Raw genomic sequence first — 26,251 nt, forward strand, 5'->3', positions numbered from 1 at the left:
TAAGACGCGATAAGATCGCAGCATAGGCACACACCGTTTCATCTGAGACGGGCATATCTCTCCCAGTTGGAGGACATTTATTCAGAAGGGAATCCTCATCCTTACGGGCTAGACCCCTTCAACTCCAGGGAAGCGAGAGACTTCCCAGAAGAGTTTTATGGGGAACAGTGTGAATTGGTGGACCTGGCAGCTGACTTGGAGGAGGCAAGTGGCCTGGACCCCTCACCTGAGGTCGACAAGATCCCTGCTGCCACCCCTGGCAAACCATAGGCAGCTTTCCAACGCCTGATGGGAAGATACTCTTTAGTTTAGGGCTGTCGGCCCCTTCACATCCTAAGGTGCAGTATGGCCTGAGAGACATCTTGGATGAGGGTCCTAAAAGGGAGACTTTGTTCCCTTTCAATCATGCAGTAGTGGTGCTGCTGATGGAAATGTGGGCCAAGCAGGTATCGGATCACGCTGTCGACCGTGACCTAGACAATAAGCACAGGCCAGCCCCTTTGCACCCCTTGTTTGTTTCTGCCCATACTTCCCGGAGACTTTGGTGGTGAAGGCTGCCATGGCGAACTTTAAGACAATGTAATTTCTGTCTTTGCTCCTGATAGGAAGAGCAAGAAATTGGACGCATGGAACAGGAAGATTTTCGTCTCTTTTGAGCCTGGGTCTCCGATCTGTCAACGCCTCTTGTGTCTTGGCCAAATGTTCTTTTAGCCTGTGGTCAGTGATGGCCAAGGCGGCTGAGCGTAGCCCCGAAGGAGAGATGCAGCACTGTTTTGAAGCCTTCATTACAGATTGCACAGAAACATCCTGACAGAATTTGCAGTCTGGCCTGGAGACTGCAGACTTCATTGCACCTCTTGGCTGCTAGCAATGCAGGTTACCATTATCCCCCAATTTGTATTCCTTATTAGGAGAGTTGTGTCCAGCCTGCCTTATTTCATTTATTCGGTGTTCAAAATCATCTGTTTAGCTGTCTTTTACCAAGCGCACCGGGGTCTCCTGCTTTAGGCCAACTCACTGGTCTTCCTTTGAGTCCCCTTCTGACTCGCGGGTGCTGCAGCGGATCTCCTCAAATCTATGCTTTTGCCAGCTCCGGTCTGACTGTCACGGTACGGGCAGTCCTTCAGGGGCGTTCTGACAGTTTGTGTGATCTCTGGTTCGGCTTCTTTACCAGAGAGGAGCGCAGTGTGTCAGTAGCTCGTCTCCCACACAGCGTATCTTTCCTCAGAGCTGCATTCTCTGCTTCTTCTCCCGCGTTGACTTCAGCTGATGCTTCCTCTGCCTCAACAGCATCTCCCGCATTTAGTCCTTTTGCCACCTCTGCTACACAATCAGCTTCTCCTTCTTCCCAAACTTGAAACTCATTCCTACTATTAAAGGTCCTGCTCAGGTGCTTTCTACCACAACTGGACCGCTCATGATGTTTCATCAACTCTGAGCTCCTCTCCCTCGTCTCAGTACCCCAGGCTTTATGGGACTTGAAGACCATAGTTGTTTTTATGTAGAAAAAAAATCTGTTTACAGTAAGCCATTAAGTCTTTAGGAACATTAGGGGAATCATAGGTTTGCGAGGTCCTCAACTCCCACTGATCGGAGTTCCCTCCCAAGTGATCCTCATTAAAGCCAACCCCAGTGTCAGGAACAGGTGGAAGTTGCCTTTTCCTGACCACGTGAGAGGAGGCCCATAATGGGGTCTTAAGTATGATCTCACTAGATTCATCGCAACTTGCACCATTTATTCTTAGGGGGACTCACAATATCCCGATTTGGTGTGAAATACCTCCTTGGATGCCTGGGCCTTACAGGTCAGCCAGCAGGGATACTGCCTTCCCTTTGCCTCTCTTCCCCCCCAGACCACCCCCCTTGTTTCTAACCTTTCCCTCCGGAAAATCTAATGGAGGAGGGTCATCCGCTTCTGCAAAAAAGGGCCATGGAAATGGTACCCTGCTCAGATCGAGGCTGGGGTTGGTACTCAACATACTAGAAGGATGGAGGTTTGAAGTCCATCCTGAATCTGCAGCTTCTAAACTTGTACTTGCACAATGACCAATTCAAGATGGTCATTCTGGCCCAGATGCTCCAGTTCCTGGTCCTGAACGGCTGGCTAGTCTCCCTGGATTTCCAGGATTCCCACTTCAATGTGGCTATCTACAAGAAGCACATAAGGTTCCTGAGATTCACAGTGGGGAACTGTCAATTCCAGTTCAAAGTCCTCCGTTTTGGCCTTTCTTCTGCATCAGGGGTTTTCACCAAGCTGCTAGCAGTTGTGATGGCTGACCTCAGGAGGGAAGGCATTCATGTCTTTCCCTACCTGGATGAATGGCTCGTCTGAACCCGCTCACCACATCTAGCGTTGGAACAGCTGTACCTGTTCAGCCTATTGCTAAAACGTGAGCTAAAAGATGGTTGTAGACACTCCCGAGTGGGCACCTTATAGAGAACAGGTTATTTGGCCATTTGTACTTGGTAGTGGGGCTACCAGACCTTTTTTTTGGATGTTTAGGAACATGAGATTTCACAAGGTAATCTAGACGTGGACACCTTTGCACACTTGGCTTAGAGAGGCACAGCTTCAACTCACTGATGGAGCCCGACTAGGCCTCAGCATGTGTCTGTGGTTGCTGTTGGTGCACTACTCAGAGGAGAATTGCCTAGCATTTTGGTGGACTGCCCAAGTGAGTGGGACCAGACTGATATGCAAATAGTTATTTCTCCTTTGTGAAAGGTACAGGGAGTTAAAATGTGATTGTATACTCTCCCGAGTGGGCACCTTCCCAGACAACAGGTTATTTGGCAGTGTTCGTTCACAGTAGAGGGTCCCCCAGAACATTTTTTAATATTGCACAATTTGGGCTCCTCCCCGAACTTCAAGAATTCTCGGGTTTAGTAATCCCAGTCCTTCTGATTTATCTGTGTAGTCTGGACACTCACTTGGGTTCGGGTTATCCGCCCGAGGACAGAGTGGCGAACATCTTCAGGATCGTTCAGGTTTCCCAACCTCAGACGACGGATGCATCTTTTCTGCGCTCGCTGGGTCTTATGGCATCATGCTTCTTGGAAGTACATGTTGGGAAATGTTTCTCTTTTGGCAGCTTTCCCAACATAGTTTCTATGGACCTCCAATCTGTTTGCTTTGTTTTTTAACCTGTTCTGACATTTTGAGGGGATCTTGGTATTGGTGAAGCTTGGATCTTTTCCTTGCCAAAAGTTGCATCTTGCATCTGAACTTGAACCAGAAGAATCCTAGGACATTGAATTGAATTGGTATTTTATTTCTATCGTGCTCGTAAACAAGTATTCTGATGCTCGTTAATCTGCTTAGAATCACATGCTGTGCATATAGTCCGACATCCAGTGGTCACTGCAGAGTATTGCATTTTGTCTTTCGAGAATCGAAAGGAGAAGTTGACATGGGCCTGCCTGTAACACTATCCCTCTATCCCTAACATGACGTGTAGTGTACCCAAAATCCCTCCCGCGTCGAGGTCCCTCAGATTGTTTTTTTCTGCTCAGCATACTGGTCGCCTTAAGCGGAGCTCGTCCAGAGACATTGCCAATTGTTCCATCGACCCTTGGTCGAATATATTATATTATTATTTAAGATCACCCTGACCATCCTTCCTATCAACGGCTGTTCCGGATCTCTGCCGAAACCTCCACAGACTTTCGACGGATGGTGATCCAGTCGGCGGTGCCGACCACGTGGCCGGGTGTTCCAGCCGTCCTACACAGTATGGAGAGTTGGGTCGGGGTGGACATTTCTGTTGAATCTGACAATGCCTTTGCCTTTCCTCCCTCTTTCCTCTCTGGTCTTCGTCACTTTCCCTATCCTCAGCTTTGGAGAGCACTCCATTTAGGTTTTGCCCCATTTGCAAGGTCACATTTCCTTGGAGAGATAAGCATCGATGGTGTAACTGTTGCTTGCCCCTCGATCACGACGAAAAAGGTTGTGCGGCTTGCAAGCTCCTCCGTCCAAAAACATTGAAGGAGCCCTGCGTCATTCAGTGGACGGCCTACAGGATGTCGAAGGCTGAGTCAAGTTCTCCCACTGCGCAAACCGCCGAGTGCGACAAGGGCATCCGTGACGAGCAGGCCTCCGACTCAGAGCTCGTTGACTTTTCAGCGGAATGCTCCCGCAATACATCGTCTGTCCCCAGCCCCGCCAGGCACCGCTATGGGGACTGTACACCCCGGCGACAAAGACGAACACTCGGAACTCACTAAACACACAACCGCCGGTCAGTCTTCGACAAAGTCAAAGAAGACCACAGCGCCAACGGGCACACCGGATGTTTCGGCCGTGCCCGCCGACCGTCACGATCGGCAGCCCTCTCTGCAGCCAGGCACTCTAAATTGAAGGGCGCTACCCCCAATATTCTAAGAACTGTCGAGATGCATCATAAGAAGGCTGCCGCCGACGACAAGGCCCCAGCTCTGCAGAAGACTGTACAACTGCAGGCCCAGGCTACGCGTCTCCCTGCTGGGAGGACGTTACCAGAAGCATTGCGAGAATTGTTTCGGCGGACGCTCTGAAGCGTCAGGCAAGGGATTTGCCGACGCCCATGGGAAAGCCGAAGGATTCATCGAAATTCAAGGGATAGGCTTAAGGACATACCGGAACCCTCCGCCAAGCCTAAGGCGAAGCACATGGACACGCAACCTCTGTCGGTCCCCCAGGGAAGAGATTTCGGAAGGCGAAGAAGGTATTTCTTCGGCGTTGAGACAAAAATATTGACGTTTGGCGTCAGAGGATCGTTTACAAGAGCCCTTTCCACCTCTAGACCCCCCTAGGTTTCTGTTTGGACTAGGGAACAATTTGAGAATTGTATGGAGAGGCTTGATAGGTTTGTAACCCTCTCAGAGCAATACACCCCTAAAAGACCACAGGAAGTAGCCCTTTTGAACCCTGTGTCTAAAATTCCAAGACTCTTTGATCCCTCTCATGAGAAGGATGTGTACACTTATGACCTCACTGAGGAGGAAGTTCCTGCAGACACTCAGGATGATGATCACTTCATTGACACTGAGGGATAGGCATGGGGGCGAAAACCCGGATATGGGTGACCCTTAGCCTTGGCAGTCTCCAAATCCTTATCCAGATCCTGATGCCCTGTGTTTAGATTCCCCTCAGACCACTCCCACTAGACAGCCCTCTCCAATGGACGATCAAATGACGTTTAACGCCATGTTGCGCAAAGCAGCAGAACATTTCAAAATCGCCACTGATGAAGCTGTTCCTGAGGCTGATTTTGTGGAGGACATTCTCAAAGAGAAACCGCTGGCCAGCCAGGCTATTCCTCTTGTAAACTCAATTAAAAAGCGTCTAGCTCCATCGTTATCAACACTCACAGGAGCAGTTAATCCAAGGATTGAAAAGCTATTTCGGCCTCTCCCCCCCCCCCCCTCTGATCCCCTTTATATCAGAGGTCACTCCACCCCAGACTCACTGGTGGTGACCACTACAAGGAAAAGGGTAGGGGTTCCCCTGTCTACCGGGGAGGCACCCCCCTGACAAAGAGTGTTAAAGACTCTATGCACTTGGAAAGAGGGTTACGGCTGCAGCAGCTTTTTCTACGCGCATCGCTAAAAATACTACTTTGTTATCCAGCTACGCAGATGCTCAATGGGCCATGTTACAGGAAGGCCTGCAGGAGGGTCCTGAACTGCTACATACTTGTCTTCTGTCCACGGTAACTGAGGGCAGACAAGTAAATCAAAGTATACTCAAGAACACTTTGGATTCCGCTGAAACAGCGGTTCGAGCTTTAGCTCGGGGCGCCCTCCTTAAGAGACACGCGTGGCTAAGAAACTCTGGGTTCAAGCCAGAAACTCAAGCGTTACTTATTAATAAACCCTGGGAAAAATCCAACCTATTTGTAAGAGTTGCAGACGAAGCTATCGAGACCGCAAAGGAGGAGCACAACACCCTGAAGACGCTAGATCAAATCACACAAGCCCTCCACAAGGCGAGGAACTGGGTCCAGACGCCTTTTTCGTGGCCAACGCTTCCCTCAAAACCAGTACACATCAGGAAATAATTGGTCCTCTCCACATGGAACCAGCGGATACACCACCCCGTATTCCCAAAGGGGTCAGCGTCGTGGGAAAGGAAGGGGGCGGAACTCTACTCCCCAGAGGCTCCCCGGCCCCAGGTTCAAAATGACACGAAGATCCGGGTCACCTCACATGCCTCCCCGGTCAGGGGCCGGCTAATATCATTCCTTCAGGCATGGGAGGGGATAACTACAGACCAGTTGGTGCTGAAGACCGTGGCCCAGGGGTACTGTATAGAGTTCTGCCGGTCCCCAACGTTCAGACCTCTACGTGCAAGACTACTCACGCCAGACCATCTACGTATCCTTCAGGAAGTCGAGACACTACAAGAAAACGGAGCCATAGAGGTTGTACCTCTTTCACAGGTAAACAAAGGTATTTATTCAGTGTACTTCCAGGCAGTACTAAGACATCTTTTCACTACTGTTCCTTCTCACATCCCACCTCCAACTCCGGGTACTGCTCGCTAGTCTATGCACAGCATGTGATTCTAAGCAGATTAACAAGCATCAGAAGACATACATTACTTACGTACAAGCATTTCTGATGATTGTATCTGCTTAGGTTCACATGCGCCCACTCGGATGGAAGGAACATAGACGTCTTACTACTTCTCTCTTTTCTGTACTCGCTCACGATGGTCATAGGCTCCCTCACGGCAGAAAAAATACGATCAGAAGGACCTCGACGCGTGAGCGATTTTGGGTACACTACACGTCATGTTAGGGATAGTGTTAGAGGCACGCCCATGTCGACGTCCCCTTTCGATTCTCGAAAGACAAGATGCAATACTCCGCAGAACCACTGGATGTCGGACCATATGCACAGCATGTGAATCTAAGCAGATCCAATCAGAAATGTTTTTGCGGTAAGTAATGCATGTCTTTCAGACCGCGACAAGGGAGGGGAACAGGGGAGAACAAAACAACGTTTTTACTAGGCCTAGTGACATTGAGAACGCGCAAGTGCATGGGAGAGTGTGAAGGGAAAGTGCATGGAAGGGGGGAGAAGTGTAAAGTGCGGATCAAAGGAGAAATAAATAATAAATAATAAATGCAACAAAAAGTGGTAGTGCAGACACAAGTGGCAAGTGCTGGGTTTAATGCACAGACAGGGTAGGTCTGAAAAGTGCAGGAAGAAAAAAAGGGGATGGGGGGACGACTGTATGGGTACAGATACAGGCCCCAGTGCAAGGGGTGGCCCGGAGGCAGTGCGGGGGCGGGGGTGGCAGGGTGAGCAGGTACCTGGGCCCGGAGGACAGAGGGGGGGGGGGGGCGAAGGCAGAAGCAAAGAGGAAGGTTTTGAGGTGCTTCCGGAGATGGTTCTCCTCCAGTTTTAGTGTGGCAGGGAGGCTGTTCCAGGGAGAGGCCCCGGCCGAAGACCAAGATCTACCCCCAGATTGTTTCTTTGAAAAGCGACGGAACCTGTTGGAGTTGGAGGTAGAGGAGCGAAGAGCTTGAGAGGGGAGGTATTTGCGGAGGGATAGCTGAAGGTATTTTGGACCCAGGCGCCAGAAAGCCTTGTGGACAGTGCAGAGGGTTTTGAATTTAATCCTTGCATCCACTGGCAGTCAATAGAGAGATTTCAGAGCTGGAGAGATATGATCCCAGGGCTTGAGGCCAAGGACAAGTTTTGCAGTCCTGTTCTGGATTAGTTGCAGAGGGCAGAGAGAAGAGGCAGGTAGATTTAGAAAGAGGCTGTTACAATAGTCCAACCTAGAAAGAACCAGAGCTTGGGAGACCGTGAGCTTCTGGGGGGGAAGGATAGGAAAGGCAGAGTACCTCTGAGGAGGTGTGCAGTAGGAAGTTTGACTTTTTAGAGACATCAGAGATGTGGGCGGAGAAGGAAAGCGTGGAGACAAAGATGACCCAGAGGTTCTTAGCCTCGCAGGTGGGGGTAGGAGGAGGGCCATGAAGCTCCTGGGCACCTTGCACCAGAACCAACAGTGGGAAATCCAACCTACAGCGACCCATCGAGTCATCTGGGAAAATCTGAGTCAGCGGGGGGTGGTGGGGTGGCCGGTAGGTGGGGGTAAGTGAATGCAAAGCATTTGTCTCCCGCTGTCCTCCATAAGATAAAATTGTGAACCAGTCCCGTTGTATCCTAACATTCGATTCCAATGCCTTTTGGTTGTTGAACCTGGGTAGTATCATGTAAATGATGAGAATACATTTTAGGTCACTGCAGTCGCTCCTGGTCTCACAATGGTCAAATTTTCAAAGCTGAACTTCAGTCCTTCTACTGGTCTCGTCGAGTGTGTCCAGAGACCTACGCTGGTGGTCCGTGAAGCACAACCTCCTGAAGGGGTTGCTTTTTCAACAACCTTGGCCACAAGTGACTCTAGTTATGAATGCGTGCCTGAAGGGCTAGGGCGCTCACCTACAAGGCTCTACAGTAATCCAGTTGTGGTCCCCATCAGAGTGCTGGGCGCACATCAATCCGTTGGCACTGAAGGCGATCAGGTGTAGGCCCTGGTCTCTTCTCCCCTCTGAAGGGTAAGATGCTACTGTCCTGACGGACAGTATTGTAGCCATGCATTACCTCAACAAGAGGGGTGGTGTCGGCTATGCACATCTCTGCGAGAAGCAAAACGGTTGCGTTTCTGGGCTCTGGAGAACATCTTTCAGACTGCGGCCCATCTGGCCAGCAACCACATTCTAGCGGGTGCACTGAGCAGTCAGTCATCAGCCTCTCACGAGTGGCAGCTCTGCCTGAAAATTCTGGAGGAGATTTTCTCCCTCTGGGGTATTCCCCAGGTGTACCTCTTTGGTTCCAGTGCAAACAGGAAGTGCAGGTGGTTCTGCTACAGGGAATTTACTTGTCCGAGAACTCTGGAGGACGCCTTAACAGGAGAATGGGACCTTGACCTGCTCTGAGTTCCCGACGATTCCGGTATGCCTCTGGATCTCAGGAGACTGCATCTGTTCAGGTCCACGATCTTAATCACTCTGGACAGTGCCCAAGAAACGTGGTACCCAGAGTTGGTGGACCTGTCCTTCTGCTCCCCCACCCGGAGGGGTGGGTCCTGGACCCGAACCCTATATAGCCTGAGCCTTCATGCCTGCCTGCTGAACGGCTGAGGGATAGAGAATGGGATTTGTCAGAGGACATTCTGGATGTGCTCCTATCTGCTAGAAGACCTACCACCAAATTAATGTATGCCTGCAGATGGCAGACGTTTTCGACTTGGTACCGAGGCAGGGAGCTGGACCCTTTTATTGTGCCACTTAATCTTTTTGAATTTCTTCTGTCCTTGTCCCGGACGGGCCAACAGATTGGTACAGTCAAGGGGTATCTTACAGTAATTGCGGTCTTTAAGAGGACCCCGGAGCAGGGCTCCTTTTTCATGATCCCCATGGTCATTCAATTCCTATGGGGTGTTTCCAATTTGTTTCTCCCATGCCAGATGTTACAGTGTGGGATTTAAAATTAGTGTTGATGTTTTTAATGGGTACTATAAGCCCTTCCATTCTTGCTCTTTAAGACTGCTAACCCTGAAGGTGATTTTCCTAGTTTCCTTCACTTCTGCTAGACTGGCGAGTGAACGCCAGTCTTTCTGTAAATCCTCCCTACTTGGTTTTCTACAAGGAGAAGGCAACATTGAGAGTTAGACCCTCCTTTTTTCCGAAGGTGTTATCCTGTTTCCATCTCTCTCAAAAGATCCATCTACCACTCTTATTTCCTCTGCCTCATCCTTCCTTGTCAGTGGAGCGTTTCTCCAGCATGGGGTCTGGCATGGATTCACATGCTCATGAATATTCCCGTCGTCAAGCTGGGAATCCTCGGTAAAAGAAAAATCTGTTTGTTTCATTTCTGAACTGTCTTTCCCCTAACAACCAATCACTGAGCTCTGGGGTCATACTTCCCCCAGCCAATGACTACCCTTTACCCAAGTCCCTCCTGTGGCAGCCATCTTCAGATGTTTACCACACGTTCAAGTGTTGGGAGTCCTCGTGCTTAGCTCTCAAGCTTTTACTGCTTATTTCGCTTTTTTGTAAGAGTTTACTCTATTTTTCAGTCAATCGAGCCTGTGTGCTCCATCGATCTTCGATTAACGGGGCCCGTTTTTCGGATTCTTCAGCAACCTTTAAAGGCGGATTTTGCAAATTTCTTCATGGAAGCTTCCAGAAGTGTCTTCAGACCTTCATCGCGTGGATCATTTGGAACCAGAAGGAGGATTCCCCTTCCCATTTCAAGCTTTTGCTACGACTGCGGTTTGCGAAATGTTTACATGGACCATAAGCATTCCCAATGCGGTACTGCCTGTACCAAACGCATAAGGAGGAGGATTGTGTGTTTTGCTGTGTACTCTCAAAACGCATGTTAAAGGATCGGCGTAAACAACTGGAAGAATGCCTCTCCCGGTTCCAGGGAAGCTGAGCGGGCTTCTAAGTCCTTTGAGGGCGCCCCTCCCGATGGGGGGTCCAACAAAAGGCCAAGCACCGTGAGTCCATTACCGTCGGGAGCGCCGCTGCGGCAGGCTCCTCGTCGGGCAGGGCATGTTCAACATCTCCGGCTGCATCAGTCTCCAGTCAACATTCTGGATCTTCATCCAAGAGGAAGTCGGATCACCCAGGCAAGCTAAAGGTGGTCGCGGAGACGACCAAGGAGAAGACCAAACCAGGTATGGCGTCCGGCCTACCCGCGACAGATAAGGCCAAAGGGGAGCGAGGGAACAACCCCTAAGGAGAAGGCCAAGCAGGAAAAGTGTCCTGGGTAACCAGGAAGGCCAAGCAGGACAAAGGGCTCAGCCTGACTCTGAAGGCCCAGGTGCACCAGACGAATGCGGTGCCTTCCGTTGAGGTGGTCGTAGCGTCCCTTTCGAAGGCCGCAGGGGTGGACCCACATGGCGCCCCTCCGACGGCAAGGGTTTCTCTTCCTCCCTGGCAGGAGACTTTGTTTAAGCCCATTGAGAATACCCCATAGAAGAGGATGCCGATCATCTCCCCGAGACCATCCCCTCCGGACGCAAAGAAAGGGGGGGAGGCGTTAGTCTTGCAGGGCACAGACATCTCCTCTGCCAAGGAGGATAAACTTGTTTACCTCCTGACCATCCAGGAGGGCGATGGCGATGAGGGAGACATCGGAGTTGCGCCCTACGACGAGGGCGAAGACAAGGATACCGTTGAGGCTCAGAACGAGGGCCGTAGCCCTTATCCTAAGCTCCAGCTGCCTATCCCTGCTCCTCAGCTGCCACCTTTCAATGGACATTCTCTCTACCCTTCATAAGTTGGTATCCGAGATACAGAGGTGGATGCCAGCGATGCCGCCCCCCAGCGGCGCCGGTGCCGGCCGCCCTGCTAACGGGGGAACTGCCAGCAAAGAAGAGGGGAAGAGGCACCCGCTGCCTCCTTGCCACCCTTTGCCTCCTTCTCCGCCACCCCACGCAGGTGAGACGGGGTCAGACATGGCAACGACGACGGATACGGTTGATGATAATGATGATGATGATGGCGGGGATGGGGGACCTCCCGTCGCCACCGCCCAGATCCTCTCTGCCGGATGAGATAGGATTGTTCCATGCGATCTCCAGAGCATCAGAGCTTTTCCAGCTCACGCCGGAGGATAAGGAGGATTTCTTATACCAGCGCTGTGAGGCTAAGAGGAAGACCATCCTTTCAGTCCCGCTCCTGGATGACATTTGGGATGAACGACTGACATCTATGAAGAACCCTTCTACTGCCCCAGCGAAGAGGGACCGCCTAGAGAAGAAATACAGGGTGCGAACTCTGCGCCTAAGTGCTTGTGGGCCCAACCGTCACCGGACTCAGTGGTTTCTGCAGCAGCCAAGAAGTAGTTATCAGGCTCAACGTCTTCTGCAGCGTCCACCCCTACTGACAACGAGGGGAAGAAGTTGGATGCGATGGGTAGGAGAGTTATCTACTCTACAGTGATGACCATCAAGGTCACCAACGGCCTTGCTAACGCTACGACCGGAAGCTGTGGTTTAAGCTTGTACCTCTACTGGACTTCCTTCCCCACGATAAGAGGTCAGAGGCTTTGGAGATTCTTCAAGAGGGCGAGGTGGCGTCGGACCACGCCATCATGGTGGCCACGGACATCGCGGACGTGGGGGTTCCGCCAGATGGGCAATATCGTTTGCCTTCGCCATTGTGGCTGGCTCAAGGCTACCAACCTCCGAAAGGAGATCCAGACCAGGGGTTTGGACATGCCCTTCGACGGGGACAATCTTTTTGGGAAAGCGGTGGATGAGTCCCTACAGGCCATCAACGACCGTCCTTTCGGTCCTCATGAGGCAACTCTACCCGATCTTTGAGGGGTTTTGGCGGGGGCTCCTTTTCTTACCACCGTCCCTCCCGCTCCTTGGCCCAGGAAACCAACCGGGTCGGCTCCAAGGCCTTCGGAGGAGGTCATCGTCGGGGACTGCAAGACGGCCCGTCGACCTCCAAGCAGGAATGAACCGGCCACGATGTCGGGCCCCGAACCATGCACCCCAGTGGGAGGCTGGCTGGTGAGCTTCGTCATTGTGTGGAAGACCATCTCAACCGACTGTTGGGTGCTGGATGCTCTCGCCCACGGACACACTCTAGAGTTCCAACGAAAGTGTCTCCAAATACCACTGGTGGCCCGGCAGGAAAACCTCATCCCTCAGCTGCTGCTGGAATTTTGGGCCATGTTAAGGAAAGGGCCGATAGAGCTGGTCCCAAAGCGGCTCCGGGGCTCCAGAGTCTACTAAAGGTACTTCCTTGTATGAAAGAAGACCGGGGACTAGAGGCCCATTCTCGACCTGCGACGACTGAACAAATACATAAGGTCCCAGAAGTTTCGAATGGTCACTCTTCAACACGTGCTCGGGCAGCTCGAAGAGGCTTTATGTCGTCGTTGGACCTGGAGGATGCGTACTTCCACATTCACAAAGGACACCGCAAGTTTTTGCGCTTCGTCGTTCGAGGGAAGCATTTCCAATTCAAGGCCCTTACCTTCGGACTGTAGTCGGCACCCAGAGTCTTCACCAAGTGCCTGGCACTGTTGGCGGCCCATCTACGACTGCAAGGGATCCACGTCTACCCTTACTTGGACGACTGGCTCATCCCGGCCAGATCAAGAGAAGTTGCTGTTGACCACACAGCGAGGACCGTCCGCCTTCTGACGGATCTGGGGTTTTCGGTGTACTATGCATAGTCCTGCTTTACACCATCACAGGACGCGCTGTTCCGGGGATCCCGACTCAACACTGTGTCATGCCTGGCGTTGCAGTCGGAAGAGAGGATAGCAGCCATCCTGGGCAAGGTGCAGCGCTGCTAGCACTGAAGATCGCCACGGTGAGGACCACCAAGTCTCTGTTCGGTATGTCGTCATGCATTTACCTCATCGGACTCTGCAGGTTACGGATGCGCCCGCTGCAGGAGTTCCTCGATGCACGTTGGGTCCAGGTGTCAGGAAGCTTCCAAGACGGGATCGTGCTCGAAAAGAGTTTCCGTCGAGCGATAAGGTGGTGGGGCATGCGCTCTCAACTGACCGGAGGCGCAGATTTACAGGCCCCACCGCACCAGGAGACTGTCACAACGGACACTTCTCTGGAAGGATGGGGTGCCCACACCGGAAGTCTTCACGCCAGAGGCCTGTGGTTGCTGGAGGAGAAGACATTGCACATCAACGGTTTGGAGCTGCAGGCAGTGTTTATGGCCCTCAAATCGTTCCTGCCATCCCTCAAGGGCAAGGTGGTGCGGGTCTTCACAGACAATACCACCACAATGTTTTATATCGGGAAACACGGTCGCTGACTCTCTGAGCAGGGAGCTTCGCTATTGCCATGAGTGGGAACTTCGGCAGGACCTAGTGGATAACCTTTTTGTCAAATAGGGCAATACCCAGATCGACTTATTTGCGACAGTGGCGAACACCAAGTGCCGCAGGTTCCCCCAACAGGTGAGCATGGGGGACACATTCTCATTCCCTTGGGAAGGCCTCTTTCTGGATGCGTTCCCTACGTTGTCGCTGTTGCTTCGAGTCATCAGTCAACTCAGGCGGTGGCGGATGATCTTCGTCGCACTGGTGTGGCCGAGGCAGATCTGGTACTTGGACCTTCTCAGCATGTCAGCGTCCCCACCAGTCAAGCTGCCAGTGGTTGTGGATCTTCTCACCAGAGAAGGAGGCGCCATTCTTCACCACGATACAGGGTATCTCAACCTGAAGGCCTGGCTCCTGCAGTGTTAAAATTCAGTGGCTACGATCTCCCGGCGGACTGCAAGGAAGTTCTCGCCAAGGCTAGAGCATCGTCTCCTCTGAAATGATATGGACACAAATGGAAGGGTTTTGCGATTTGGTGCTGGTTTCAGAAGATTAACCCCTTGTGGGTCACAGCTCCTCAAGTACTTCCATACTTGCTGTCATTGGTCACATCGGGACTGGTCCATGCCTCCAGTAAGGTACCTCTGGCGGCTATCTCCCGCTACACCAGATCTCCAGGACGGTCTTCCTTGTGGTCGCACCGTCTGGTGAAGGAGTTCATCAAAGGACTGTTCCGCTCGTTGCCGCCAGTGAAGGCCCCGGCCCGGGAACTCAATGTGGTGCTGACCAGGCTCATTGGGGCCCCATTTAAGCCTATGCATTCAGCTGCGCTTAAGTTTCCGTCATGGAAGACAGCTTTTCTCGTGGCCATCACCTCTGCAAGACGAGTAGATGAAATCCAGGCCCTGTCATGCAAGCTGCCTTTCTTGACTTTTCACGAGACGAGGGTGGTGCTGCAGACGCACCCCTCCTTCGTGCCCAAGGTTCAGTCAGAATTTCACCTCAATGAGAACTTGGTGTGACCGGTATTTTTTCTGACACCTTCGTCGCCGGCTGAAAGGACTTTGCACTTGCTGGATGTGGCTAGAGCGCTGAAGTTTTATGTGGCCGGCACAAAGATTTTCCGGAAAACCTCTCAACTTTTTGTGAACTTTGGTCCTGTAAACCATGGGAAGGCCCTGTGCAAGGCTTCCATTTCCTGGTGGCTCTCCGGCTGTATCACATATTGTCACCGGTTGGCAAACCGACTGCTGCCTGGCGGTCCGAGAGCCATTCTACCAGAGCGATCGCTGCTACAACGGTCTTCTTGTCTGGTGTGCCCCTGCTGGACATCTGCAGGGCTGCTATGTGGAGGTCGACGCACACCTTCACGAAATTCTACTGCGTCGACAGGGATTCCAGAGTCAGCCAAGCAGTGCTGCGCAACCTGTACGCTTGAAGGTGACCTGGTGAGGAGGTAAGAGATGCTTATGTTGAGCCTTGACACCTCCCGTGGTTGTGCATGTTGTACTGCTATGTATTCTTTATTCATGAGCATGTCAATCCTTGCCAGATCCCATGCTGGAGAAGGAACAAGTAACTTAACTGTAACTGTTGTTCTCCAGCATGGGTGTGGCATGGATTCACATGCAAACCCTCCCGCCTGCCCCTCTGCGTCTCTTTTCTTGGTCCTACTGCCACTTTATGTGCTACCAAGTCTGAAGATGGCTGCCAGAGGAGGGGCTTGGGTAGAGGGCAGTCATTGGCTGGGGCCAGTATGACCCAGACTCAGTGATTGGTTGTTAGGGGAAAGACAGTTCAGAAATGAAACAGATTTTTCTTTTACAGAGGATTCCCAGCCTGACGACGGGAATATTCATGAGCATCTGAATGCATGCCAGACCCATGCTGTAGAACAGTTACAGGTAGGTAACTTCTTCCTTCCATTCGGTGGATCTGCTGTGGGCCCTCAAGTTCTACGTCTCTCGGACAAGGGAGAGCAGGACTGATGACAAACCTTTCCAGCTGGCAAGGCTGTTACCAAACAGACCCTGTCTCGATGAAAAATTCTCTGCATCTCCGAATGCTACGATCTGGCCAGCAAGGAGGTCGTTGAGCATCTAGGAGCCCACTCCACCAGAGGGTTGGCCGCCAACTTGGTTTTGCAACGTGCAGTGCCTGTTCTGGATATTTGCCAAGTGGCTTCAAAGACTTACTTGCACACCTTTGTGAAGCATTACTTCTTGTATTCTATGTGTGGGCATGACTCTTTTTGTGGCAGAGCTGTCCTTCAAGATTTTAATAGTTTAGGTGGTGTCCTTGCTACCCTCCCTCCAGGTCGTTGTAGTGCTTTGGGTGTCTATCATAGGTGTGGAATCTATGGGAGGAAGGAGTCCATTAAAAGAACAAATGACTTATCCTTGGTAATGTTCTGTCTGATTGACGTTCCGCCAATCGATTTCTCATCGCCTTCCCTACCTACCCCTCTTGGGGTAGCTAACGGAACTTAGTGCTGCGGTCCTTCAGCGTCAGAGTGCTGTGGGAAAAGGGTGGAACTGAGGTCAAAGGGCACAGAGCTTCTATATATACTGGCCCCAACATCATATCTGGTGCAGGCTGCGTAGAGGCATTTGACGGAGCATGTAGAGGAGTTGGGCGTAGCTGCGCTGCTCGCCCTGGTGTCGGAAAAGTTTCCAAAGAGCAGCTGGAACTGGGAGATGGATATCACAGATGAGGAATCTGTGGAAGTAACTTCCATCAGAAAGAACATTACAGAGAAGTACGTTATTTGTTCTACACTTGCAAGGAACAAGCCTCAACATTCTTTGTAAACACTGATCAAGTTAAATAATGTGTCACATTAGATTTGTGCGACTTGCTTTAAAATCCCAAATCTATCAATTGAATTGCTCTATTGCATAGCTTCCTCATTTGTAATTGCTCCTTGGGCAGAGTGCACCCAGAAAACTGTAAAAAGCCACTTTAATTTTCTGTGATTGATAGGAATAATGTTTTATGGAATATAAAAAAAAATATATTTTGTTTTGAACTCTTGAATGGTCAACATTTTCTAAAATGTTAATCTGCCAGGGGGGCATACGTGTGCCTACATGCCTGACACTGCCACATCATCCTAGGTATAGGACGGTTTGGGTATGTTTGACCAAATTCTTTTTGGTTGTGGCAAACTAACCGCAAATCAATTTGCTTGTTGTCCAATTTAAACATACATGTGTTTTTTTTGTCCCCGCCTCCAATTTTAAGGCAGCGGGGGACGCCCCGAACCACCAAAATTACAAAATACCAAACATGGAGAGCAGGGGACACCCCTGCAACCCCTGCTTTCCAGGGTTGGTATTTTGCAAATGGGCCCTGATGTAAAATTCATCCAAATTGGTCATAAGGTCAATTGTTTTCGGTTAGATAGGCAAATACCTATCAGACTGCACTGGTCCCACTCCCCAGAAAGACAAATACTCTTTGCGATCCCTCCAATCCAGCCTTAAGATAAACACCACTCCTAGTGCCCAGAGTGCCCCCTCTGGTGGCTGTTTAAGGTTTTTCTGATCCAGTCTGTACTTGGCAGTATTAAGTAGTCAAAGCGGCGAGTACTACATGGTACAACGTTCCTTACGTGTTCAAAAATGTAGTCCTTCGAGTCTCCTATTTTTTCTCCTCTGGCGTTCCATTCCTAGATGGTGGTGAAGGGCGCATTTGTTTGTTTCTAGCCCCCTACAGGGATTCAAACCGGAGTCCTGCAGGTAATGCACTGGTGTCTTAGCTGGCTGAGCTCTCGTCGGTACAACTATGCTGAAGTTCTTAAATAACCTGCTTGTCACAAAGCCCAGTCCTGAGTTGCCATATAACACTGGATGCACAATTATCAACTGTTCGCAACACTAGAACACTAACTTCCCAGCATGAAAGAGCTCTTCTCCCGTTTGTCTTTAGCACTTAAAAATTATGAACGTTAGATTTTCTTCAGGCACAGCTGTTTGTGGGTAATGGGTGGCGGCTAAGGTCTTTGACATGTTGCTTAGGAGCTTTGAATGGTGGGTGATATAGAAAGGAGATAGGAGCATAAAGCTTCATGCCGTGGGCAAAAATGACTAGCATGCATTTTCTTTCACTGTTTCTTTCAGACTTGATGGCGCATTTGTATAATCGATTTCTTTAGGCTTGTTTTACCAAAGGGGGTTTGTGTTGGAGTGCGTAGCAGCGGAGAATCAGGACCCCAGATAGGTTTGCAATGATTTCAGGTTGGTACCCGAGGGTTGGGTTTGGGTGTTGGGTTAAGCATAGTTCCACTACTGTTTCTTTTCACTTCAACCACTGGTGCTATTTAAAATGATGTGCTATTGGGATAGCCTGCACATTGGAAAGAAAGGTACCTAAGCAAAGTACATTGTGTAGATAGTGTATTAGCACCGGGAGTGGCGGGCAAAGACAATTGGGTTCCACAGATCGTGGGCTGAACCCTCTGATCTCAGCCAGTGCTGCATGGAACCCACAGGCTACCTCCCCACCCACAGGTGGCCATCTTCTCCCCACACTTTCCCTTTTTTATTTTAAAACTTATCCCAGCCCCCCTCCTCAGCCCCACTTACCTTCCGCCGCATGAGCTTCCCTCCTTCTCGGTTTGCTGCTGCAATGGAAAAGGAAGTGGGCCTCTGCATGGAGCCTCGCCTTCCATGGTAGCCATCGTGGCACAGTATTTTCATCCAATGAACGGGACACCACACACGTCCCATTCTATGAATGAAAATTCGTATTTATTTCTAACACCCTGGGTTACCACTTTGGTAACCCGTGGTCCAAATAGCGTTAGCACCCCGTTCCAAAGGCTGGAAGGGGGGGCTAATGTCCCAATGTCCGTGTCGTATGTCAACTCAGGCTGCCGGCAGTTACCCCATGTTCTAGCCCTTAGAACGGGGTGCTCACCCTATATTCATGAGGAGTAACAATACAGAACTGCCCTTTCAATATATTGTAGGTGGGGGCTGTGCAGCTAACCTGTCTGGGGTTTACAGTAAAGAGTGTTGCACAGTGTTTGAGATACAGGCTAATTATGAAGGTGTTCAGTCCAAATTATGAATACACTTAGGCCACTGTGTTCCTTATAAATGTCTTTACCGCCCATAATAAAGCCAGGCTAAGGGAAGGTCAGCAAAGAGGAAAAATTGAGACAAGGAGGCAGAAGGATGATAGATGGGACACTTAAATGCAGACCCCCCTCAGTTTAAACAAAAAAAGAAAAAAAACAATAAGAAGAAATTATGAAAAAAAAGGCATATTTTGTCCTGTTCGTCGCTGCTCTGACATAATATAGACTTTTTTTTTTAATATTTTAATTCGACACAAACAGATGGAATGCTTGTTAGGAACCAGCTTGCAGAGCTACATTTGAACCATTTCTCCTTTAGAAACAATTTGACATACATTTTGTAACTAAGTAAGTGCAATACACATCATTGGCGACGACCTGGAGATTGCAACCAAATCTGAAGCACACAATTACATTTAGGCAGGAATGTATAAAAAATAAAAATACAATATTTATTCTAGACCTTAAACACACTAGAAAATGAAACTAGCAAGTGATATTATCACACAATACTCAATAACAAATACATTTACATTCACCAGAGGTTCTTAAAAGGTATTCAAATGGCTTAAACACCACAAGAGGTAAGTAAATCAATGCAGTAAAGATGGAACCAAGTCACAAGTGATTGTTCCCTAACTTCAGCAGTTCAGTCCCTAGGAAGAAGCGGGCCTTGTGCACAAACGTCACAGGAGCCACAATGCCTCTCCCCCAAATGTATTTGTGTTGGTGATTGCTCAAAGAAGAGATGCAACAAAGTTAGTATGGAAGTAAAATCTGTTCGTAACTTTCAGGTGTTACTACCCAGGTTTGACGACCAAAAGGCAGTGGAATGGAAAAGAGACTGGCTCTCAGTGTTATCCTATGGAGTACTGCTGGGAGACAAATGCTTTGCGTTTACTTGCCCCCCTACTCTGAGTTTTCCAGATGACTTTATGGGTGGTCGACTAGGGGTTGCTGGAGGTTGGATTTCCTGCTGGTGAGAGGTGCTTATGAGCTGAAAAATGCAAAAACTGTAAAAATGTAATTGCTGTCATCAGCTTGCCTTAAGGTACATGTAAAAGTAACACAAAATAAAGTATCAAAGACTAAGGTGTTACAGAAGTATCCCCATTGCACTGCATTGTAAGATGCTATGTGCAATGTTAAAAAGTAACAAACATGTAAAAAATAAAACGGAAATCTAGGTTCTCAGTACCGATAGTCTGAAGGACTAATCAGTTTCCCCATAACAAATGAGCAAAAGGCAGGGGAAGTGAAACCGAAGGCTTTACTTCCAAGGAAAATGCCTGGAAAAAGAAAGGGGGTCCTATGAAACTATGGAGGGAAAGTTGCTAAAAGAGAAATGTTCCTAACAATCCATGAACGTTTTCAATTCCACCTTCAGTAATGAATTACAGAAAAATGGGTTTGGAGCTTCTTGTGGCCCTGTTGTGGTGTGTTCCTCCTACGATCTCTCCCTTTAATGCACCACCTTATATTTGTAAACATTAGATAGAGAACAGAGGAACTCTTGCTTAATGATTCCATCCGCTCTGTTATTGAGTCTTCTACTTCCTGGTCTTCTTTGAAGTGTCCCACTATAATTACCAAGGGTACTATTTCCTGTTTTGCTCGATAACTAACGAGGAAACTTCACTTATTTTGGCACAGGCACATCCTACTTCTTCTCCGCTGATCCTTTACCGCCTGCACTTATTCCTAAGGGGCTGCAAAAGCACCACAGGCCCCCTATCCCCAATCTGGAACAACCCTGAATTCACCATGGGTATTCCCCCCACCCCCCCCCCCCAAACGGATTCGAGAAGTGGAGAGAAGGTGGCCTAAAACAGATGGCGGACTTCTTTACTAACCGGAACCCACTAATGATCAAAGCTTGCAAAACAAAATTCCATGTTCCGGAATCAGAACGATTTCGCTATATGCAGCTTAGACATTGGCTATTCCACAGCAGTATGAAAGCATCCGGCAGCAGAGACCTCACAGCATTAGAACGCACCTTAACAGCTAGCCCTCCAAAAGTCAAAATATCAACGTTATACAAAATATCAACGCTACACAAGCTCCTGGACAAAGCCGATCCCAACAAAAAGGAACACTACATGCAGAAATGGGAAATGGACATGGGTAAAGAACTTGATCCGGAGGAAAAGGGCAGAATCTGGACTCGAATACACAAAAGCTGAAAACTCATCACAAACAGGGAAGGGGCCATCAAAGTGTGTTGTATGGGGTATCTGATGCCAGAAATCCTAAATAAAAGCAACTCACCACTCTCACCACAATGCTGGAGAGCCTGCACAGCCACAGGAACCCTGTTACACCTCCTCTGGATAGGCCCTAAAGCAATTCAGTACTGGAAAATAGTACTAGAACAAATCCGACTAATCACAGGCCTGGCAATCCCATGGGACCCGGGGATTGTCCTGCTAGGGGCCATGGGAGAAGGGCAATTCCCAATGACTGGCGGCTTACCAGACCTGTGTTCTCATCTGCTCACTGCAGCGAAAATCTCCTTAGCCAGACTGTGGAAACACCCTGACGGCCTGGCGATTCCCATATGGTGGGCCAAATGCTGGGACATCACAGTCGCAGAGAAAATCACAGCTCTCCGCATTGGAAACAGGAGCAAATTCTACAAAATCTGGGCGCCCTTCCTGGATTACACAGAGCAATTTCCAGGGGTGGCCCGGCAACCTCCTTCCCACTGCTGGCTGGCGAAATTCGACTAAGAGACCTTTAAGGAACTTGCTCTACTGGGCACCCCTGGAAGCCCTGAAGCAACTGGTCGATAGAAAGGACTTCCGCTATCGCACCGCTACTGTAACCGGCCCTCGCACCAGAGGTACCTCAGCAGAATCTATGGACTTCTGCCCCCCAGCCGATACGAGCATTCGCATTGTCATGTAGTACTGCCTGTTTCCTCCCCTCGAGTCCTCCTGCACCCTATATTGTTTACTCCCTATTCCTGGTTATGTTATGTTTTATTTGTACACGGTTGGAAATACTAATAAACTTCTTTCGTTAACATCTGTCTGCAATCTTCTACTTTTCCAACTTCCTTTAAACATGCAACTGTCATTCCTTTCTTGAAGAAACCACCTGCTGACCCTTCTTTGACTTCTAATTTCCATCCCATCTCTTTGCTCCCTTGTCTAAAATACTTGAGCGTATTGTTTATTCCCAGGTTTCTACTTTCATCTCTGATATCGCTATTCTCCCTCATTTTCTGTCTTTTTTTGTGCTCTTTTTATTCTATCGAAACTGCTCTTCTTTCTGTTCTTGACTATCGGCTTGTTATTCTAAAAACTCTTCTCTTCTTAGTCTTCTTGAATTAACTGCCTCCTTTGACACCGTTGATCGTTCTTTATCTCCCTTTGATTTCTGGATCATTTCTTTCTTGATTTAAATCTCATTTGTCCCAAAGGACATTCTCAGTCTCTTGGTCGGGTGCGCCTTCTGATTCACTCCAACTCATTCATGGTGCCCCTCAAGGCTCAGTGCTTGGTCCTTTGCTTTTTTTCTCTTTATACCTCTCCCTTGGCTGAAGTTATCTCCTCTTCTGGGCTCTCTCGTCATCTTTATGCTGATTATACTCAGATCTTACTTTTCTTTTCTTCATTCTCCACTCATATTCATGCCCAACTTTCTGCAGGCCTCCTAGCCATCCAATCTTGGATGTCAGCTCACTTCTTGGCTCTTACTGCCACTAAAACCGGGGTGCTTTTGTTTCCAGCAATTGCGATTCCCTCTCCCTCCTTCCTTTCCTTTCCTCATTCTCAGCTATCCATTTCTCTAACAGCCCATAATCTACATCTGTACTTTGACTCAGAGCTTTCCATTAAGCAGCACATTTCATTATCTGTGCATGCTTGTCCTTTCCATCTTTACAATATGGGGAAAGCTCATCAATTTCTAACTTTCGATGCCACTAAGCTCTTATTATCATCTTTAATTTTTTCTCGCCTTTTCTATTGTTCTTCTGACCTCCTTGGTTTCCCGCTTACTCATCTGGCTCCCCTCAAATCTATTTTTAACGCCTCTATTTGTCTACTTTTTCTTTTGTCCCTTTGTGATTCTATTTCTTCATCACTCTCCACCCTTGGCTGGCTTCCTCTCCAATCCCTTCTTAAATTCAACTTTTTATGCCTAGTTTTTAAATCTCTCCATGGTCTTGTTCCTGACTACCTTTCTTCTTTGGTCTCATTCTATATCCCCACTCTACGCTCTTGTTCTCAATTTCGTCTTGTGACTCCTTAGCCCCCTTGTACGCAGACACGTTTTTTTTTTTTTTTCGTCTCGCTCCCCTTCACTGGAGCGCTCTTTCTCTTTGTTCTATCACAGTGCTTTCTCTGTTCCGGACTCCCTTAAATCCCACTTATTTCACTCTGGTTAAATGGTTATTAAAGTTTTATCATGTCTCATTTTATGTACTGGCTGATGTTATGTACAGCGCTTTGGAATAAAGCGCTCTAGAAAATTCAAATAAAATACAAATACATCATTTTCATGTCTTTTGTTGATACAAAAGAGGGAGCACATTCCAAGTTAAACACATCAGTCATACCTTTTGCACACTTATTGTCCTCTCACGTGCCTAAATTCTGGTGAATTGTTCCGCATAGGATAGGTTTGGTACCATCCACACTAAGCCAAATTTTGATAACAGGCAAATAGTACAATGTCAGGCTTTGACTACTCTATTCCAGGGGTATCCGGTAATATTATCCCCATATATATGGTCGCCGTAAATAATATCGCCGGGAAATGGTCATGGCGATATTATATGGGTGACCATATATATGGGAACAGGGGCAAAAAAAAAATGCAATAATGTCGCCACAAAAAACGGCCATTTTTCGGCAATATTTTTGCATGGCGAGATTTTTGTGGCGACATTATTACATGGGACCATTCCAGGTTAGTTTTTGGGATATTTTACGAATCTAAAATCTGTAATACCTTGTCTTGAATTGTAAATACGTAGTAACTTTCGGACTCAAAATAGTTGATAGCAAAGTTTTAAGTATAAGCTTAGTACACCATCATACAGGCATTTGAGGGCCCAAAATAGTGTTGCTGGTGTGACTGAAGTGTCTGAAATGGAATGCCATCTCCCCCAAGCATTAAGGCTATTTAGAGGCTCTTGATACTTGGATCCCTCTTGACCAGTGGTGTACTCCTCTAAATTATTTCTGTTCTTTTCAGATCACCTGTTGGCGAGTTTCTATTAGATGGAGGAAGGACAAAGACCTGGCTTGTTGGTAACAAGCTTGTGACTGTCACTACTAGTGTTGGCAGAGGAACGAGGACCCTATTGGGCCTTGATACGAAAGAGCTCCCCACCCATGACTGGTAAATCTCACTCTTTTGTTTTGCATATTGTGACATTGTTGTAACTTTGACCTACCAAATATCTTTCAACTATAATAACTTTAAATAGTTACCGACTTTGACATTCTTTCAATAGACTTCATCCCTTCTTGCAGAATCCATCTGTGCTGACTCTGCACCGTTCTTGTTAGTGCACCTCACTTCTACCAAGGAACATAATGGTTCTAATTGTTTGTAATGACGCCTGTTTGATCATTGTAAATTTGTGCCTACCTATTTCCACAATACATGCTACACAGTGGAGATGTTTGGGTTTTAGGCACTGTTGATGTTCGCACCTATAAATCAATGGGCTTGAAAGGCATGCATGTTTCAGATTATACCGTCATAGTACCAAGAGCAGAATTGTGAGGCAAGGGAAGCTGTCGCAAATTGCTACTTTTTCTTTACTTATTTAGGCTTGATGGTCCATTTCAAGTGCGTGAGGCACCAGCAAAACTGCAATCTGGAGCTGGAGCTGGAAAACAGGATTCAAAAGGATCACGACACAGGGTCAGATCCATGTCAGGTGAGCCTAAGGTGCCATAAGAGCCCACACCTTTTTAAACTCATTATTGGCAGCTGTGAGGCAGGCATGGTATCAAGAGAGACAGACTTCAAATAATTTGTTTTAAAACCTTTATTTACTAAGGTTCCTGGATTGGTGTAATGCCTGACTGGCCCTAACTCTAAAGGGATAGTTCCCTTAACTGATGTTTCTAATGGCTGTTGTCGTCTAATAGTCCAATATAAAAATCTGTCTATGTCTAAACCTATGCTTGCCCACACACTTTACAAAACATGTGATAGGAAGTCTTTTGAAAAGGAAAATAGTGGTTCAACAAAAAGTTGGTTTCAGGTGGTCTTCCCACCAGTTGCAATTTGGTCAATGTCACAAAAATGACTTCAATGAAAAGGGCTGTTCATAAAACCATCTCCACAGGCCCTTACAGTGATTTCAAATACCTTCAGTGGCTTTGAGTTCCTTGGTGCTCCTTTCCCCAAGCTCCAGCTTATTCAGGTGTCAAACGCCACAAAAGAAATGTAACAAAGTTCCTCTTGAAGTCCCTCTGGGTTCCCTTCCCCACGCTTCAATCCTTTCAACACTATAAAGAAAACCAATAAGTCTCCAACTTGGTTGGGCCTCTTAGGGTTCCCTTCCCCAAGCTCATGCCTCTTCCAGCTTTCAAACACAAAACATAATATGTCACAGTTCCTTTTTGGTTTCACAGGGCGCCCTTCCCCAAGCTTGGGCCCCTCTAGTTCCAAAAACAAGTTCAGCTGGTCAGTATGTGGCTTTTCCTTATCTATAGTATTTCTTATATACAATCCTCTCATGGGGTAGAATTGGAGGCTTCTTCCGAAAGCGCCAGGCTCTTTGCTTTTCCTCAGCGCATCCACTCTGATCTTTTGCCCCTCTTTGTTTTACTCTTTGCACTTTTTATCTTCAGGTGCTTCCTGCACCACTTTCATGCATGCATTTGCCTTTGTCATGGACTTGCACTATCCCTTATTCCTTCTCTCTGTTGTGCCTCTTGCATGCTTAGTTCACTCTCCTGTGCACCCCTGCACTTGTTTCCTTCTTTCTGGGTCGCTCGCACCCTTTACGACAGTTCAATCTTTATCAGATTAATCCTTGTTCATAAAAATACCTTCTTAGTGCTTCACTTTTTCTCTCTGTTCCTTTCATTTAAAGTTCACCTTTTTAATATTTTTCACAGGCTTCTGGCCCACCTCTCACTCGTATCACTTCTTCCATTGTTATTTCACACACGCATGTCTCCCTGGCTCACATTGTTATTTGTATCTTTTAATTATTGAAATCTTCCCATTAGCTTTAATTGAACAGTCACACAAACGTGGTCCTATACTTATGAATTTCTAGTGTTACTTTGTATCGCGCTCTTCACAACCCGGCTCTGCAATGCTCTGACTCACTGGGCTGACTTCTGCGCTTCAGCTCTGCAACGACTCTTCGTTCCGAGGTCA

The 26,251-nt window shown here is 48.4% G+C and overlaps 1 protein-coding gene across 4 annotated transcripts in view; it reads left to right on the plus strand.

The window, feature by feature from the left end:
• Positions 1–26,251, plus strand: part of TSC2 (TSC complex subunit 2) — a 1,437,517-nt gene that overhangs the window by 868,249 nt on the left and 543,017 nt on the right. For all 4 annotated transcript variants that reach the window (XM_069647328.1, XM_069647330.1, XM_069647331.1 and 1 more), the window contains 2 exons: positions 24,098–24,244; positions 24,682–24,791. In XM_069647328.1, the coding sequence (XP_069503429.1) occupies positions 24,098–24,244; positions 24,682–24,791 (257 nt within the window). The remainder of the gene's footprint in view (positions 1–24,097; positions 24,245–24,681; positions 24,792–26,251) is intronic.

This window comes from Ambystoma mexicanum, chromosome 2q (genome assembly GCF_040938575.1).
Source record: "Ambystoma mexicanum isolate Mex_15411 chromosome 2q, UKY_AmexF1_1, whole genome shotgun sequence".
Lineage (NCBI taxonomy): Eukaryota > Metazoa > Chordata > Amphibia > Caudata > Ambystomatidae > Ambystoma > Ambystoma mexicanum.